This window comes from Mauremys mutica, chromosome 2 (assembly GCF_020497125.1).
Source record: "Mauremys mutica isolate MM-2020 ecotype Southern chromosome 2, ASM2049712v1, whole genome shotgun sequence".
NCBI lineage: Eukaryota > Metazoa > Chordata > Testudines > Geoemydidae > Mauremys > Mauremys mutica.
Genome location: NC_059073.1, coordinates 84,909,552 through 84,927,820, shown reverse-complemented (window position 1 = coordinate 84,927,820; position 18,269 = coordinate 84,909,552). Strand labels below are relative to the sequence as shown.

Below are 18,269 nucleotides of genomic sequence, written 5' to 3'. Positions count from 1 at the left end.
CCAGGATTTCACCCACGAGGCTAAACATTTAGGTAAAAAGAGAGTTCCCCACCCATTTCTCTTATGTCCCCTTCCCACCACATCCCCAGAGGAGGCCTCAAATCCCCCCTTCTGCGGAAATAAAGCGGTCCATCAGCCTGATAACCCCTTCCTATGTCTGGGTGTTTCCTTCCGGGGTCTGGCAAAGTGGCTCTTAGCTTATTCTCTAGGCGTAGTTCCTGGACTGCTCTGCTGATCTAATCACTTACAAATTCATGCTAGCACCCTTAGAAAAACTAATTCCACAAAGTACACTCTAAGATAAAAGCTGGGGACACTGATCTCCGGGGAATGGAAAGAGGGATCACGTGTACTCAGGTTTTGCTATCTTGTTTTGCACCTTGAGTGAATATCTTCAGCTTTAAGTTGAGGGCCCCTTGTTATGAATGTAATGGGGAAGGTTTTTGTAACTAAATACTTAAATTAGGTTGGTTGAATCCTGGGAGATGTTTTAGCTGAACTTTGCTATTTGTTGCATGTCATACTGTATGTGCTTTTAACATTTGTCAATGTTTAACACCATTGCAGTAAATTGTTGCACTGAAAGCCAGGCCTTGTTAATATGTACTGTAGCTGCTTCACTTCCAGAATGTAGAAGCAGACAATCATCTGCTGCTAGCCATTCTGCTAAACCAAATTCTTCAGTGTCACCATCCACGACCCCAGAGAGCGGAAGAGCTAATGGATACAAATCAGGGTTCACTCAGACAGGTAGGGGCTGAAAGCGCTGTATGCTGTAGAAATGACCACTGGGGGTGGTAAAGTACCTCACATGTTCCATAGGATTGCAAAGTAGATTTTTAGCATGTATCAATTTACAGGTTAAAGATAGAAAACATATTTCAAAATTTATACTGTGAATATTAAGGACCAGATGAGACGGGGATAAGTTTAGCTCTTAATAGTAGTTTGAAAAGTGTTAATGTTTTTTTTAATCAATTTGATTAGTTATCTTTTTTTACTGATGTCCAGATGTTGTAAAATACTCACGTATAGTGAGCATCCTTAACAGAATGGGTACCTTGAATTGACATCTTTTTCCTCACTGGAGAAAAAGTAGCCTTCTGTTTTTGATGTTTGACTCCCACTATTGAAGTGTGGTAAAAGTAATGATAAACAGCAGTGATTTGCTAAGTGAGCTAAGACACATCATAGCCATATTGCCAAATCTTTGAAATTATTGCCTCTTGGAGTTGTGCATTGATTTAAGTAGAAATAAAGACGTTTTCTAATAACCATAACAGACTCACCTAGAAGGGCTTTCCTTCTGGACTCAAAAGGTGATTTTTCTTTGGTGTGCTTTGTAGGTTGTTGCATTTTTGAAGTTGATTTATTTACTGCAGTTCACGTACTTTTGTTTATTTGATAGATTTTGGAAACACGAGGCTTTTATTCAGATGGGCTATGATTGAATGGAGTGCACATCTCTGCTGTCTCTGAATGATGTAAAAACAGAACAGAATTTGTCATGTCTAAAAATCTGAGTTATCCAGGAATTGTAATTGGCCACATATATTTTAGACCATTCAAAATAAAAAAAAAACCCAAACCTTGTTTCAATAATTCTTTTGCTTACAAGGGTTGCTGAAAATAAATGAACAATAAAAATTGAACCTTAGCATTCCTATTGGTGTTGCAAATATTAGTCAGTGTGTTCAGGGACACTTTGACTGAGGTGTTGGGGTTTATTCCTATTTAGGAGACTATATTTCTAATCTGGAATGAGAATGTTGTGGTGTCCTGGCCTCCGGGTCCTTGCATGAAAAATGTGCAGGCACATGAGAATCCTATTTTATTTGGCATAACAAGTAATCTAATATTTACACAGCTTTGTCTGGGTTGCAGCTGACAAGTTAATAGATACACCTTTTATAGACTGCTTTCTCCTTATCAACTCACCATGATTTTCTTTCTGCTTGTCCTTTTGTATCACTATTTGTTCTCTCAGGTCACAGTTATCAAACCCTTTTTATCTCCTACCATTGTTATCTTCCAGTGAAGATAGTGCCACATTCAAAATACAAATTCCACTTGACAAGGGGGAAAAAGCCCCACCATATTTGTTTGTAGTGTATAAGTACTGTTGCAAACCACCTGTGATGAAAGTTCAGGTTTCTCCCTGGAAGTCTCCATAGCTAGTCATACACTGAGGTGAACTACCTTTCTCTGTTGCTTTCAGGTAGATGTACTGAAACTAGGTTGCTTTCTGAAATTATGTTCCTTTTATCACCATTTTTCTTCCCTAAGGTATGGACTTGAGTACTTCCCTCTGTCTAGCTTTGTAACTAAAGTACAAGGCCCTAGCTACCTTAGAAGTTATAAAACTATTATACAAATAGCTATATACACAGGTTAAAAGAAAATTAAGATTGTAAAGTCAAGCATGTCAAAGATAGGAAATGCCAGAGTTGAGGTTGCCTATGCAACCTTAGTATGGTCCTGTTGTGTGCATTATGATTACAATAAGTGGAATTGTATATTTTTATATTTTTGACATCATATCAATGCTTATTTGTAAGCATTTTTTCAGTTTTTATCCATTTAAATTTTCAGAGTTGTGGGAAATTATGGAGAGGGTCAAGCAATAATTATTCCATGACAGGAGACCTTGAGATTCAAAAACGTAAAGCTTTGTAACTGTTAAAACACAAATTGTCAACATCATATGTCAAAATGTACAAAGTAAATATCCTTAAATCAAACTCTAACAAGTTCTCAAGCAACATTTTTCTTTCTTTACCTGTGTGTAAATTTTGATTATTATCCATGGAAATACCTTTTCATTGATTTGTGTGTACATGGGGAAATTGACATTTACCGCCATTTACCAATAAAAATGTAATTCTTCAAAGATTAATTATGATAAGTCTTTAAATGACATGATCACCTACTGTTTTTTCCACAGGGCCACTTCCTCACTGAGTATATAGGCTGGACTGTGCTCAATGAGTAGCTATCCAATATTTTTTCTCCTCATTGTTCACTGTGTGGCCCCAGGCCTTATTTACTGCACACTATTCAAACTCATCTCTGAGGATAGAATTATTCATTTCCTCATAGGAACTTTTCTGTGGTGCCCATCACAAGAATATCCAAGTGCTTCACAAATATTAATTAATCTGTCTCAACAAAACCCTTGTGACATGAAGCGGTGGTATTATCCCCAGTTTACAGATGGACAGCTGAGGCACAGAGAGGCTATCGTCAAAATTTGAATTTGAGATGTGTAGGATCTGATTTTTTTCACAGTACTTAGTATTATATAGCACTGTATGTAGTGAAGCATTGCTTCCATTGACTTCATTTGTAGGTGTGAGTGCTCAGCACTTCTGCAGATCAAGCCCTTCTGTCTGAAGTTGGGCACACAGAAAATAAGGAATGCACAATTCGCTACCTCCTGTGAGAAGTTTGGATTAAGTGACTTGCCTAACACCACAAAGGGACTCTGTTGCAGAGACATGGATAGAATCTCAGAGTCCGAATCCAGTTCTCCAGGGCAGTGTTCCATGAGACCATCCTTCCTCTTCTTAGAGTCCTCTTCCTCGTTCATTATGCACCTTCAAACTTCTACAACAAATGAGACAGGAGTTCTGTAGACAACAGCCTCTTTTCACTACACAGCCCTGATTCATCCCCAGAGCAGGTCCATCCTGTGCATTGAGTGAGGCAAGAGGCTTGTGGGAAAATCAGTATGCGAACATCTTAATCCTAGTCTTGCTCCTCATCCAGTCTGGCTCCCCCTCCATTCTCTCTTCTTGTCCCAGAGTCTTTGCCCAGCCAGTTCTAGTTCTCCCACTACACCCCAACTCCTTGCCAGCTCTGTCTCTTCTCCCCCCACCATTGGTTCCTAGTCCTTCTCCCCAGCTCCTTATCAAATCTGTGTTTCCCCCATTCTCACTCCCTGCTCCGATTGGCTTTCAGTTCAGTCTTCTTGCCCAACCAGTCCCAGCCTCTCCTCCCCTGGTGCCCAATACCCATCTCCTAGTCCAGCCAGCCTCAGTCTCCCCCTCTAACTCCTAGTCTTTGTTTCTTTCCAACCCTTCCAGTCCCAGTCTCATCAGACTCCTTGTCTGTCTACTTCTCTCCCTTCCCTCCAGTCCATCTTTTGCCCTCTCTGCATTAAAAGCAGATGGCTTCCTCCTCCATGCTGTCTGGGTTGTCATGGAGCAGACAGGATAGATAAGCTCCTTGCTTTCAGCTCCAGTGCCCAGCCCAGCCTACCCTGGCCTACAGTACTTCATAGCAGCCATTACAGGGAAAGTCCTAATGAGCCCCTGTAGCCTGATCCTGGACAATTTTCAGTCACTCTGTGGGGATAGTGCATGGACCATCCTGTCACCATGGATGAGCTATGACTGGATAGAGCATGCACATTCGCTCTGTGGGGATGGTACTTGCGTAGATCCAGTCAGCACTAGGAGTTAGGAGGGGATAGAGCATGCTCAGAGAGGTTAGAATTTTGGAGATTTTTAGGTGCAAATATTCAAGAAGTCTCTAATAAGCATGTGCGAACTGCAGTTTTTCATACAGGTATAACTGGGCCAGATTTGGGAGGATTTTCATAGGGATGGCAAAAGGCACATCCTTGACACAAAGGACACTCTCCTGCCAAATTTCAAGACATTTCTTCAAAGCATTGGGGTGCTAGCGCTTTGCAGAGAAAAGGTCTCTGGAATTTTTTAATATGGGAAAAATGTATTTTCCCCTGGTTTTGTTCTTGGAAATGGCTGAACTGTTTTTGCTGAAAGTTTCCAAAACCATTCAGCCAGAAGCAGACACCTAGCATGGAAAATTTCAACCCAAGCAGTGAGTTTCATAAAGTTTATAAGCAACTGACTATAGGATCTTAAAATGGGAAGTGTAGGGCAACCTTAATGGGCATTGCTACCAGCCCTTTATACAATACACTTTTGTGGTTTTCTGTGAGTGCATATGAAAATACACACACATCCACAATTGTGTGTGTGTGTGTGTATATAGGTTATAGACTCTACATATATTAATATTAATTAGAGACACACAACTTCCATATGCTTCTACACTGCCCACTTGAAGGAGGCATTGGCAGATGCATTTGCTATGGTGTATTTAATAATAGACTATCAGGTTTCACCAGAGCCTCTGACCTTGTGCTAATTGGTCAGCCATTTGGCATATTTCCTGTGAAAATGGGACAAGTCATTCTGCTGGAGTGGATTCAGAGATCCTGTGACCATTCTCAACCTTCATTATTCCAGCTGGCAAAATAGTCTCTCTCCTCCTCCCATTGTTCCCCGAGTGGTGTGTTTCAAGGTATATCAATTTGGCAGATCAGGCTGGTAATGTCTTTGCCTTCTGTTTTCTTTCTGTTTGAGTATGGAGACATGTGTAGGTGAAACCTAGCATAAACTGCTTACTTTTTACAGATTAATTTATCCAGTGAAATCCAGTTAACATTCTTTCAGAAAAGTTCATCCTTATGTTGTAAGAATTTAGAGCTGCCTGTGTCCAAAGTGTAGAATTTGATCTGAATAAAGTTGCAGGTATTAAATGTCTAATGGTTAGACCAGGGGTCTTGAAGTCTGGAGATCTGGGTTCTGCTCCTGATTCGGCTGCTGATTTGTTATATAATCTTGGGCAATTCATTTAAACTCTCTGTTCTACTGTTTCCCCACCTATAAAATGGGAATAATAATACGTCTCCACCTTTGAGAAGTGCTATGAGGGAAGTGTGTTCTAGTAGTTTGAACATAAGACATGGAATCAGGAACCCTTGAATTCTGATCCCGGTTCTGATACAGACTCTTTCTATTGCTGTGGCGAAGACACTTAACCTCTGTGCTTCAGCTTCCCTGTTTATAAAATGGGACAATCATGTTTACTTGCCTATCCCAGTGAGCTATTGTGAAGAACAGTTAGATAATATTTGAAAAGCATTTTTAATGTGAAAAATGCTGTATAGGTTATGCAAGTGTTAAGCATGATGAAGTTGTTTTTAGTGGTAGTAGTATCATCATCCCTCAGTGTTGCATCATGGGGATTTTATTTTATGCAAATAGCCTTCACAACATACAAGATCTGTAAGCATACAAAGGAGAAAGATACTGTCTAAAATTTACCATGACTCTTATATAAATCCTGACCATGATCCAACTTTGTATCTTTGGGTAGTCAAGAGTTTTGTTAAACCTTCCACAGAATTCCTGTATTTTAGGTGCTAAAAATATACTCCTCCTTTAACTTCCTTTAAAATTCTCACCGTGACTAAAAGCACTGGTTGTGATATCTTGCACTACTAATGCATTCTTGAGTACTCATTCATGCCCTTAGGGACCACTCCAAGTGCTCCAATAATTGCTGGGATCATCTAGTTTTCCATAATTGTTCCACTTTGTGACTCAGTTCTTAATACTTTGCATCTTCTCTTCTTGTTTCTTTTTTATATTTCTGTCTTCTGGTATGGCAATATCAATTAACGTGGTCTTGCTTGTCTTCTTTTCTACAGCTATGTCCAGCCTGTTTTCCTGCACTGTTCGGTTTGTGACAATCCCATAAAACCTTAGCTTCTTTATTCTCTAGAGCACTTTTGATTCTATGGTCATAATACCACATGGTTTGTTTAATTCCATATTTGCCACAAAGCTTCCAGTGCAGACACTTGGTGACCTCATTGTGTTTGTTCATAAATTCTCTTGCAGCCAGGCTCCTGCAGACGCTCAGCACGTGCTACACCATCTTTTCCTTTTCTGAACATATTCTGCAGTTCGGTGTGCAGTTCTATTGGTCAGTTTTGTTTAGAACATAATTAAGCCTTAAGGACTGCGCTCGTGTGCTCATAATGAGATTTTTTTTGTTTCTCTTTTGAGGTATCCTTTAACAAACTCATGGCTTGTAGATCTTCTATTGCTAATGGATTTGCTTGTTCTCTGCCACTGTCCATGCAATGATTTGCTATGTAAATCTTTCGAGTCATTCTTTGACAATCTGCTTTCTCCTTTCTTTCTTGGATTGGGATGTATACTTAGCCACAGCTTATTATCATGACCAGATGATCTTTTCTGTTACTGACTCCTCATATATTTTGATGTTGTCATTCATTGTCACTTTCCTCCTCCACACATAGCAACCCTTTTTCCATTATCACATCATTGAACGTACATCCTGCCCATGTCTTGACTGATGTTCATCACTCTGCATCCGTAGGAGCTTTTTTGTTTGGATGTTAAATTTTTTCTTCTCTTGATTCCATTTGATCATTCTGGCAGTGTATCATACTGCTGGTATTGCCCACATATTGGCTTGGATCAAATTCTTCAAGTTGAGTTCTGTTCTTAGATTAGTTCTTTTTCATCTGTAGTATCCTTTCCTCACTTTGTTCATAGGGATCATGCTGCGAGAGATCTTGGATAGTACCTTCGTTAACTTGTACCCATTTTGTCCTCTTTACAGATGTCGGCACACATTTAGCCAAGCCAACCTGTAGCTTTATATGTTCATCAAATGTTTCTACATGTGTCATCAATTGCTGTATCTTCTTTTGTGACAGTCCATATAGTATCAGATCATCCATATATATCAAATTATTAATTGTTTGTTGCTCTTTGCTAATGTGATAAACAAAATTTCAACGCTCTCGCTTTCTCTGTTGCTTTACCTCTTGTTTTCACTCTCTCTTTCTCTCTTTCTTGCTTTCTATCACTGGATGAAAAACAGTATATAAGTTTAAGGTAGTACTAGTTATTTGTAAGATAAGTCCATATATGATGACTTCTCAGGGGTGTACACATATGTCTATAGATATTTTCAAATAGTTATTTAATCAAACAATTTTTTTGTCAGACTCCTCAGTATTCAGTCCAGCAAAATCATCTTCTGCTGTTAATATAAGTGGAACTCAAGACCTATCCCGGAACAAGAACATAGTGAAACCACTGGCTTTGTCTGTGCAGCTTGTAGGAAAGACATTTGCCACAGGTAATAATATACTTTACAGAAAGCCAAGTGGGGTAATGAGCTGTCTGTCTAGTAGTGGGTACATTTGTTATCCATACCCTCAAACTTGTGTGCACCACTTCAATACTCTGCGCATGCACATAGAATCTCAGGGTTGGAAGGGACCTCAGGAGGTCATCTAGTCCAACCCCCAAATCTTGCACTGTCATCGGTATCCCCACCCTGGATAGTGTCCTGGTTCTCAAACTTGACAGTTTGGTCACTGTACTTTAAAGGAGACCAATTATTTCCCTGGCTGAGCTCCATAACACAGACAACAACCCCATGGAGTCAACCTTGCGTGACATGGCACCTTTAAATAGCTCTCAGTCAAAGAGGTAAGAATCCTGATCTGTCTACGTGTTGTTCTCCATGAATGACTTATGTAGCCTCTTCAAAGATGTTTCATGAAATTTACCTTCCTTTTAAAGGAGGGCTAGTGTTAGTACTCTTTCATTGCTTGAATTGTGAATCCTTAATAACAATGGGATATCTAGACACCTCATTTGGACAATGAAATCAGTAATCAGGCATATAAACTAGGTATTAATACTGGTTCCAAATTTGAGAATTGCCAATTTTAAGACACTTGTGCAGGATTATGATGTCCTGTTGGGTGACTGTGGTTGAAGATAGGACTCTGGAGGTAAAGTAAGGCCTCCTTTTATTGCAGAATTATATAACTTTAAATTGAATTGTTCCCACCCTCACTGCCCATTAATATGATGTAACTCTGTGGTAAACCTTCAAAAAATTATAGGAGTCAGAAGAAGAAATCTAAAATTTACCAAGCCAAATGTAAATCTCTCCATGCTGCCCATTGAAAAATTTGTATCACTCATCACTTTTAGCCTAAGAAGTGAGGTAAAAGATGTATAAAGAGGCCAGAGATCTCTAGAAGCTAAATTAATGACAAACATATTTATCATTTTCAGTTTTCAATAAGGATGCTTCAAAATTCATACTAGATTTTATTGTTGTGTTTTTGGCTTTGTTTTGTTTCAGTCTCCTCCCTCCTCCCACTCCACCCCCAAAGTACAGAAGCCCTACTTAAAGATCAGAATTTTGCTGCCATGCCTGAGTTATTCTCCACTGGTTGCCCCAGGATTAAAGTTGACTCCGTCACCAATCTTGTTCTGTTCTTGCTTTACATTCTGAAATATGATTTATTTTGTTTTAAAGATTGTCTAAAGCTGCTCTCTCTGTGTATTTTGTTGTATTCAGCTCCACTTACACTGCGTAACAGCGATGTTGCAAATGGAAACAGTAGTGGAGGAAGAAATAATGTGTTGAGCTCTACATTCTCTCGGCCTATGCCTCACTCAACTTCCCCCAGCTCTGGCTGTTTTTCGGTAGATCAAGGTAAAAGAAAACCTGTGTTTTTATTATTTTATTTTAAACTCTTTACTGCATATGCTTTTGAGCCAGAAAACTGTAGCTTTGTTTTCTTTTCCACTGTAGCTGTTTCCACGACTCTTCCCTTGAGATGTCGTGTGTTGCTGGCATGAGTGTTGATGATTATGATACACACCTCATTATAGATACTACTGTTTCTCAGATCAGAATGTGGCCTGATGTAAATTGAGAGTAACTCTAAACTCAGTAGAACTATGCCAACCTAAAAACAGTGTGACGTCAAAATCCATCCCAGAGTTTGTGTATCTGAATGTAAATGGGATGTGGGAAGAAGAGTATTTTGAATTATCTTTTCCTTTATTTCTCCTCAGCATCAATGTCTAGTTCTGGACCACCAAAGAAACGACACCGGGGATGGTCTCCTGGGTCACCAGTCCCACCTCCTGGTTTAGTTGTACCTGTTCCAACAATTCGTCCTCTTACAAGAACAGGTAAAACTTTAATAATTATGTGAATTGTCATGACTAAAACTTCTGATCATCCAGCTCAGTGGCATGGTAGTGCTTCTATGAACTGTTGTTCAGGACATATAATTACTTCTATTGAAAGTAATGACCTCAGGTCTCACTCGGGTTGGGGTCTGGTTTTGCTAGGCACTATATAAACACGTGTGATGACATGGTCCCTGCCCCAGATAGCTTACAATCTAATTTAAAATGAGCATGACAGTTAATGGGGAGCGGGAGAAGTGAGGATGAGGATAGTAGTAATACAAACAGATAATTAACCATCCATAACTCAGTGCTTCCAAAATTGTTTGTATAGGTATATATATATACACACACAAATATAAAAATAAATAGATGCAATTTCCATTGGCCCTCACCTTGAGATTGTAACTTCCCAGACTGGTAGAGCATGATGCGGATGCTCTGCTCCTGCACAGGAGGGAAGGTCTTGCATAGCTTAATTTTGGCCACTCAGAACAAAATGGCATTGATGAAAATCCCAAGTCATCCTTAGCTCAAAGGATGATGACCACGATACAGGGCGTTGAAAGTGAGGGATTGAGAATCCTTAGGACGCCATCAAGAACATGTAATGTTGGCATCCATATTGAGATAAGAGTTAGGGTTAAATAAAAAGATATATTAACTACTTATATATTCTAATGTGGCAATTTAAAACACATAACTACTTACCACAATAATACTTTTCAGCTATAAGCAGTCAACGTGTTTTGCAAAGGAAAGTAAGTATCCTTTCCCCCCATTTTAGAGAAAGGGAGACAAGAAGTTAAGACCCTAATTTTTAGAACTGCCAATGATTTTTGGGTGCCTCAATTTCTGGGTCTTCAGTTTGGGATACCTTGGGCCTGACTTTCAGAGAGGTTGAGCATCCACAGTGGTAGTCAGTGGGTGGAGGGCAGCTCTGCACCTCTGAAAGTATGGCCCTCTGTGTGTCTACATGGGCACTCAAAATCAGTAGCCATTTCTGAAGATCTTGTCTTAAATGACTTGCTGAAGGTAATACAGAAAGTTAGAATCCTGATCTCTTGACTCCCAGACTCATGCCCTCTCGCTCAATCACTCAGTCCTTTTGTGGTAACCGTGAATACACTTTTAGTGGCAAAACACATGAGCAACATTTTTAAATTGTCATTTAAACATGGAAGTTTTCAAACCAGTTGCATGTGATCAGAAGCCATCTTCTCTTTTGTTGTTGCCAGTTTACTTGCATAGATCTACTGCACGCCCATGTTGCATTTGTTCCCAGAGAGAAAGTTCTGAATTAAACAGACTTCTAGAAACTGATAAGTTCCCACAATTAAAACAGTTGAATTTCTTTAACACCTTTCATCAGAGGATTGAAAAATTCATCATGAACAATTTAAGGAAGTCTCATAATATCCCTATGAAGTAGGTATTATACTGACAGATTATACCGTAATACTGAGGCACTGTGCTTTCTTTTCTTGTTTTGAAAGCTGCTGTTGCTCCTTCATGACTGAAGTGTAGTTTTCATCTTTCTATAACTTCATAATGGTATAAAGTGGAATGCAAACAGCTTTGAGATTTTGGTCTACATATTGTAGGTCAAAAGTTAGTGAGGTCTCTTCCTTCTTTGTGCTGACAGGTAGCATTGAAAAGTGACCTTTGTGAACACTTTTCCTCGTACTTGGCTTTGTTACAAGATGCATATTCAAACCTGGATTTTTTTCTCTCCCTGAAACAATACCGTAGTTAGAAAAAAGTTTTATTTTAGTGGTGGGGCCAGGGAAGGATATTGGGTCTTAATTTAAATTATTTAAAACTGTAATAGGAAATGCAAAGGTAGTTTGAATTTTATTGCAGTTAGTGATTTGCAAGAGTGTTGTTTGTTCATAGGGCCAAATCACAGTATGAGCCTTTTGGTAATGGAAGTTTTTCTTTCTTTATTTTATAGAGCCCCTTTTGTCAGTCCCAGTTCCTCAATCCATGTTAACTGGAATTTTACAGCCTCAACCCATCCCTGCAGGGGAGACTGTAATTGTTCCTGAAAACCTGCTGAATAACTCAGGAATCAGACCAGTGATTCTTATAGGTAAGCTTTACATTGTGATAAGCAACACTGTACCTCTTGAATAACTGCATGCTCCCCCTGGGATTTGAGGTAATGAAATTCACTTTTGTGATCAGCCCGTAAGTACAACAGAAGGTGATTGTGTTTCATAAGACTTTCAGGAGCCTCTTGTGTTAATTGTGCAATATTTATGATGAGAAGTTGGGTGATTTTTGCCAAGACCTGACATACAAAAGGGTCCTGGCCAGATCAGATTAGACCCTAAATTTGGGTTTTGTATAAACAAGCCTTTTACAAAATCGAAGAATAGACGTATTTCCTTGGAATTAAAACAACTTTCCAATTCAAACAGTTTTCCCAGACAAATAAACATTCCTCTACAGTGTTTACAACCAAACCTTATAGCCCTGTGCTACTGCCTGAAACAGAGAAAGTGAAATTGATGTTGAACTGACCAATCAAAATGGACTAGCTTCCCCCACCCCATGTCTACACTAGGAAAAATGGAAAAAGTAAGCAGCCAGCATGAATAATAAAATATAAATTAGAATGTTAAAATAGTTCACCTATATAAGGTGTGTTGTTAGTAATATACTATGTGTAAGGACATTGCTGTTACATTAAAAATATGACTTTTAATGTGAAAATGTCTCTTTGAGTTGTGTTACTGCAAAATAATAATAATTAAAGAAATTTTACTCAAATTGGTGAGTTGTCACTATTTGAAGGGGTAATTCCATCATTGTTCCATTCAGTGCAATATTACCCCTTTGTATAAAGCACCCTGCATATTAGGGAACCATATATACTCATATGACCCCTGGATTTAATTATCATAAATTAAGTAGTGGAAAATTGCTCTAAGTCCTTAGTGACACAACTGGTCTTTATACATAGTTCCACTCGAGTTAATGGGGCTAGCTACGTGAATAAAGATTGCAAGATGAGGATTACAGTTAATTTGTATTTTTTTATTTTATGGACGTGCAGCCTAGAGAAAGTCTAGGCCTTAGGATACAGTTCTATAATTTCCATAACTTCATTTCGTTATTAAAGATGAGGCTCCTGGCAAGTTGGCAGCGCAGTCCTCAGGTGGGCCCAATGTTAGTGTCCCTGGGGAAAAGTGTCTTATTGGTAGTATAGTACCAGATGTACCAGGATTGAAAAATGTACATGAGAAAAAAGTAGTCTGTTTCTATCTTGGTCATTCTTAACCTTACCAAAAAGATTCTATCATTAATTGATGTCTCTTAATTAAACCATTCATGAAAATAACACTTTTTAATCTGCATTTAAATTTTAAGATGTTCATCAAAACAGTACAACAGTGTCTGAAGCACATTTGTTCAATTTGTGCTGCTTTTATCAAGTTAAGATTTCTGTACTGCAGTTCTGCAGATTTTGCACACTAAATTATTGGTAGTATGAGCTTTATGCATTTGAAGGTCATGGTAACAACTAAGCAGATTACTTAGTAATTATTTATTCAAAGACAAATATCAATCTTGGTGCTGGGCAGACCATCACAGTAACTTTTGGTAAATCGATATTGACATATATAGGGTAATACACTATTGGCGTACTTGATTTCTTCTGTAGACAGTAATAATGTCAGTTTGGTCACTGTCGTCCCATCTTTTGCTTTAGCATTAAAGAGAAGTTGGGGAACATAACTGTTGCAAGATTTTGTATAATAGCTTGTTTTGAGTATTTTTATTGTTGTTTTTGAAGGTTATGGCACTTTACCCTATTTCTATGGCAATGTTGGTGATATTGTAGTAAGTCCCTTGCTGGTGAATTGCTACAAGATTCCACAGCTGGAGAACAAGGATTTGGATCTTTTGGGGTTGACTGGCGCTCAATTACTAAGTGTGGAGAACATGATTCTTTTAACAATACAGTATCTTGTCCGGTTAGGTAAGCCATTTCTCATATTCATTCCAGTTTTTATTGTTTACGACTTTTGTTTTCTCCCTTCATCTCCAAAATGTCCTACCTCTTGCCGGTAGCCAGTTTTCTGTCTATCTTGCAGCTGGAATAGAGGACTAGTCTCTATCTAGAGTCAGTGCCAGTGCTATTTTGTAAATCTGCCTGAAAAGGAGGTGAATTTGAAGGGTGATATTGTTCTCTGTCCTCCCTGTGACCAAGGTCACCTTTGTGAAAATCAAATATCATTCTGCATTGCAAATATTTCATTTGCTTAGGGAATCAAACCTTCTGTTTTCACAACCATTTCTAAGAGCTTCCAGTCCTTTTTTCATTCAGAGTTTCATGACAGATGCTTCCAGATGTGTTGTCACCATTGTTTTGGGGACTGCAACATTTACATGAAAACTACCTCTGTTGTGCAAACTAAAGCAAATTATTTAGTACACAACAAATTGTTGTTTTCTTGAAGGTATTTAATATGGGCTCTAGACAGAATTTAGGGCAGTTAAGTGAGTTGCAGATTTTCTAACCCTTTGTGGATAGACACTTTCCCTACATTAGTGTAAAATGTAGTGAACGTAAACGTAAGATAATAAAGGCATAGAGAATAGTGTGGGCAAGTGCTGTGTAAGCCTTCTCTCACAGCTGTGTCAGTCTTGACCTGCAGCTTCCCTTTCATTTTAGTCCTGGGTCGCCCTTGAACAGAGACTGCCAATCACAGTGAGATGCATGGCGATTTTGTAATCGGGACACATGGCCTTTTCTACACTACATAAATGTTTCCCCCAGCATGCATGTAGCATGGCATGCATTCACACACACTTATATTCACAGCAGTGCACAAGTGATGATGATGCCATAATTGGGAGTAGACTTGTCTTGAGCAAGTCTAGCAACTATATGGTTTGCCACTATGCCGTCCTGTGCTGTTGCAGCACCATTATTAAGGCTATGGTTTTGTCATGGAGGTCGTGGAAGTCACAGATTCTGTGACTTCAGCCCTGGTGGCTGGAAGCTGCAGGGTCCCGCCACCTCCTGCAGTGGCAGGGAGCTGTAAAGTACCCCCGCTGCCTGAGGCAGCAGGCCCCCAAACTCTCAGCTACCATGTGCAGCAAAGGTACCCCGCAGCTCCCAGCTGCTGCAGGATGGGCAGAGGGGTACACCACAGCTCCCCGGCCATGGCAGTGGGGCAGGGGGACCCTGGCAGCTCCCCACTGCAGTGGTGGCAGGGGGACTCCCACAGCAGCTGCCCAGTCCCTTCCCATTTTGTCATGGATATTTTTAGTAAAAGTCACGGACAGGTCACGGGCAATAAAGAAAAATTCGCGGAAATCCGTGATCTCTCTGTGACTTTTGCTAAAAATATCCATGACAAAATCTTAGCCTTAACCATTATGAATGGGAAGCTCGCATAATAGCCCCGACAGCACATACAATCCTCTCACTATTGTCCAACAGTGCACCAGTCACTGCATAGGTGGCCTGTCTGCTTTCCTTCTGCTCTCTACAGGCTATTAGTCTTAATTGTCCACTCACTGTTTGGTTGAAGCTGTCACGGGCTTTCCCTTTTTGAGCTAAATGCTTGTATGTTGATCCACTGTCCCCATACCCCTCAGGGATGAGCATCTGACATATCTAGCACACCCTTCTAGAAAACAAACTTAATTCCAAGTCTTTTTCTCCTACATGGATAAGAACTTTGGAAAATGCAGCATAATGCTTTGTGATCTCAGAAAGGACTCAGTAAATTGACTTGAGAAAATTCTCTTAGTTTTTTCATGGGAAAAGTTCTTTTATTCCCTGCCAAGACTTTACGATTCTTTGCGTATGTATTGTTAGATGAAGTTTGAGAATTTTCTGGGAGGTACCAGGTTGTTGGTTTTGGTTGTGGTTTTTTTTAAATCCTGCTCTACCTTTTCCCAGACTGGGAGGCTGCAGCCGCTCTCTCTACCCCCATGAGATACTGCCATATGTGCTATTTGGATCCTATGTAAGGAATTGTATCATTGTTGAGGCTCCCACACTTTGGCTGCCAGGGATGCCACTTGGAACCACATCCTAGGATTGACTCTGCTTTAAAATGTGTTTTAGAAAATAACATACAATTGAAACATTAAATCCTGTTGGTTTTTTTATTCCTTTAGTTATGAGAAACAAAAATTATGTAATTGGTTTATACCTATTCTTTGGAGCTTATGCAGTTTCGCTTTGTTAGCTCATGAGTTTAAAAAAAAATCTGTCCTATAGTCATCCTCATTATCTCTCGTTTTGTTAGCGTACACATGCATATATGTACAACTCTGGCAAAACATTATGACTGCCGCCAAATAATTATCTCTACATCTTGCATCTGAAGAAGTGTGTTTTTTACCCACGGAAGCTTATGCCCAAATAAATCTGTTAGTCTTTAAGGTGCCACCGGACTCCTTGTTTTTTAATCTCTACATGGTTTTCTCTTGATTTGGAAAACTTGTACTCAAGCACTGGTTAAAGTTCATTCATGTTACGTGGTGAGTTCTCTCTATTGTTTGTATATAGTAGGGAATAAAAAGGTAGTTGCACAGATGTTTCTCCCAGTGACTTATGATATAGGGCATCAATCAGCTAGTAATTTTAACTTTACAGGCCCAATCCCACAAACGCATGCATAAGAAACTTTTATTGAGTAGTTCCATTGACTTCCAGGGAGACAAAGGACTAAAATGATGTGGAAGTTGCAGATCAAGACTGATACAACTAAGAGAGGAAGTTAAAGTAGTATTTGACTTGACTTCAGTAAAACTGAGTAAAGATACTCAAGTGCATTAATGTTTGCAAGACCACATCCTAGATAGATAATAGGCCATTTTATAAGTAATAAATGATCTAACTCACCATTGGGAAATTTACAGAAGGCTAGACTAGTATTCTTTATAGACCAGGATGGTCTTCCATTGTGGTTGATTTATTTGTAAAGGTGTATTACTGGCTATCAGAAAATCTTTTGTATTGCATTGTGAAGTCAGATGGTGTACACAATGTTTTGGGGAACAAGCCTCTTCCTGGGGCTTCTTTCCTTATCCAAAAATCCAGTAGAAAAAGATAACCTTTCCATGGATGTTTTGAACCATCTTATAGAGCTTGATAGAAAATTCTCTCACTGCTATACAGTTCTACAGGATGCTGGAAAAAGACTATTGTTTTCCATTAAATTATGAATACTTTTAACATAATTTTCTTATAGCTCTACTGGATGCTTTCCTTTTAAATTCTGTAGGATTTTCCCTTTCTTGATGTCAGGAATTAATGATAAGGGAAATTTTGGACCACTGGTAAAATCATTTTTTACTGGATCCTAGAAAAGTGTCCAAAAAAAGATGATTTAATTGAGAATGTTCATTGTTTCATCTAGAGCAAATTGATTTCAAAAGAGTAAGAAGCAGAGAGGTCTGGGAAGTAGACAGAAGAATGTCACATTCAGAGACTGCCTTAGTTTTATTGGCCTTGTTATTGGTACAGAACATTTTTTGCACAGTTCTACTGCTAACAACTATCTCTGCATCTTGATGGATTTCTGATCACACTGTCCCTTCTTAGTCTTACAATAATTACCCAGGATCCATGACCTGGAGCTTCACAGATTCCAAGGTCAGAAGAGACTATTGTGATCATCTAGTCTGACTTCCTGTATAGCACAGTCCATAGAACTTCCCCAGAATAATTCCTAGAGGATATCTTTTAGAATCTACTTGGTAAGTTGTTCCAATGGTTAATTTAAGAACATAAGAATGGCCATACTGGGTCAGACCAACGGTCCATCTAGCCCAGTATCCTGTCTTCTGACAGTGGCCAATGCCAGGTGCCCCAGACATAATGAACAGAACAGGTAATTATCAAGTGATCCATCCCTGGTCACCCTTTTCAAGTTTCTGGCAAACAGAGGTTAGGCACACCATCCATGCCCATCCTGGCTAATATCCATTGATGGACCTATCTCCTCCATGAATGTATCTAATTCTTTTTTGAATCCTGTTATAATCTAGGCTTCACAACATCCTCTGGCAAGGAGTTCCACAGTTGACTGTACGTTGTGTGAAAAAATACTACTTTTTGTTTGTTTTAAATCTGCTACCTATTAATTGCATTTGGTGACCCCTAGTTCTTGTATTATGAGAAGGAGTAGATAACACTTCCTTATTTACTTTCTCCACACCAGTCATGATTCTATAGACCTCTATCATATCCCCCCTTACTCGTCTCTTTTCCAAGATAAGTCCCAGTCTTATTAATCTCTCCTCATATGGCAGCCATTCCATATACCTCATCATTTGTGTTGTCCTTTTCTGAACCTTTTACAGTTCCAATATATCTTTTTTGAGATGGGGCGACCACATCTGCATGCAGTATTCATGATGTGGGTGTACCATGGATTT

The 18,269-nt window shown here is 39.2% G+C and overlaps 1 protein-coding gene across 5 annotated transcripts in view; it reads left to right on the top strand.

Annotated features, from left to right (window-relative positions):
- The window catches only part of GREB1L (GREB1 like retinoic acid receptor coactivator), a 218,130-nt gene that overhangs the window by 122,742 nt on the left and 77,119 nt on the right, over positions 1-18,269 (top strand). For all 5 annotated transcript variants that reach the window (XM_045008101.1, XM_045008100.1, XM_045008097.1 and 2 more), the window contains 6 exons: positions 628-750; positions 7,858-7,992; positions 9,235-9,372; positions 9,738-9,857; positions 11,812-11,949; positions 13,660-13,845. In XM_045008101.1, coding sequence (XP_044864036.1) covers positions 9,324-9,372; positions 9,738-9,857; positions 11,812-11,949; positions 13,660-13,845 — 493 coding nt within the window. In that variant the 5' untranslated portion in view covers positions 628-750; positions 7,858-7,992; positions 9,235-9,323. The remainder of the gene's footprint in view (positions 1-627; positions 751-7,857; positions 7,993-9,234; positions 9,373-9,737; positions 9,858-11,811; positions 11,950-13,659; positions 13,846-18,269) is intronic.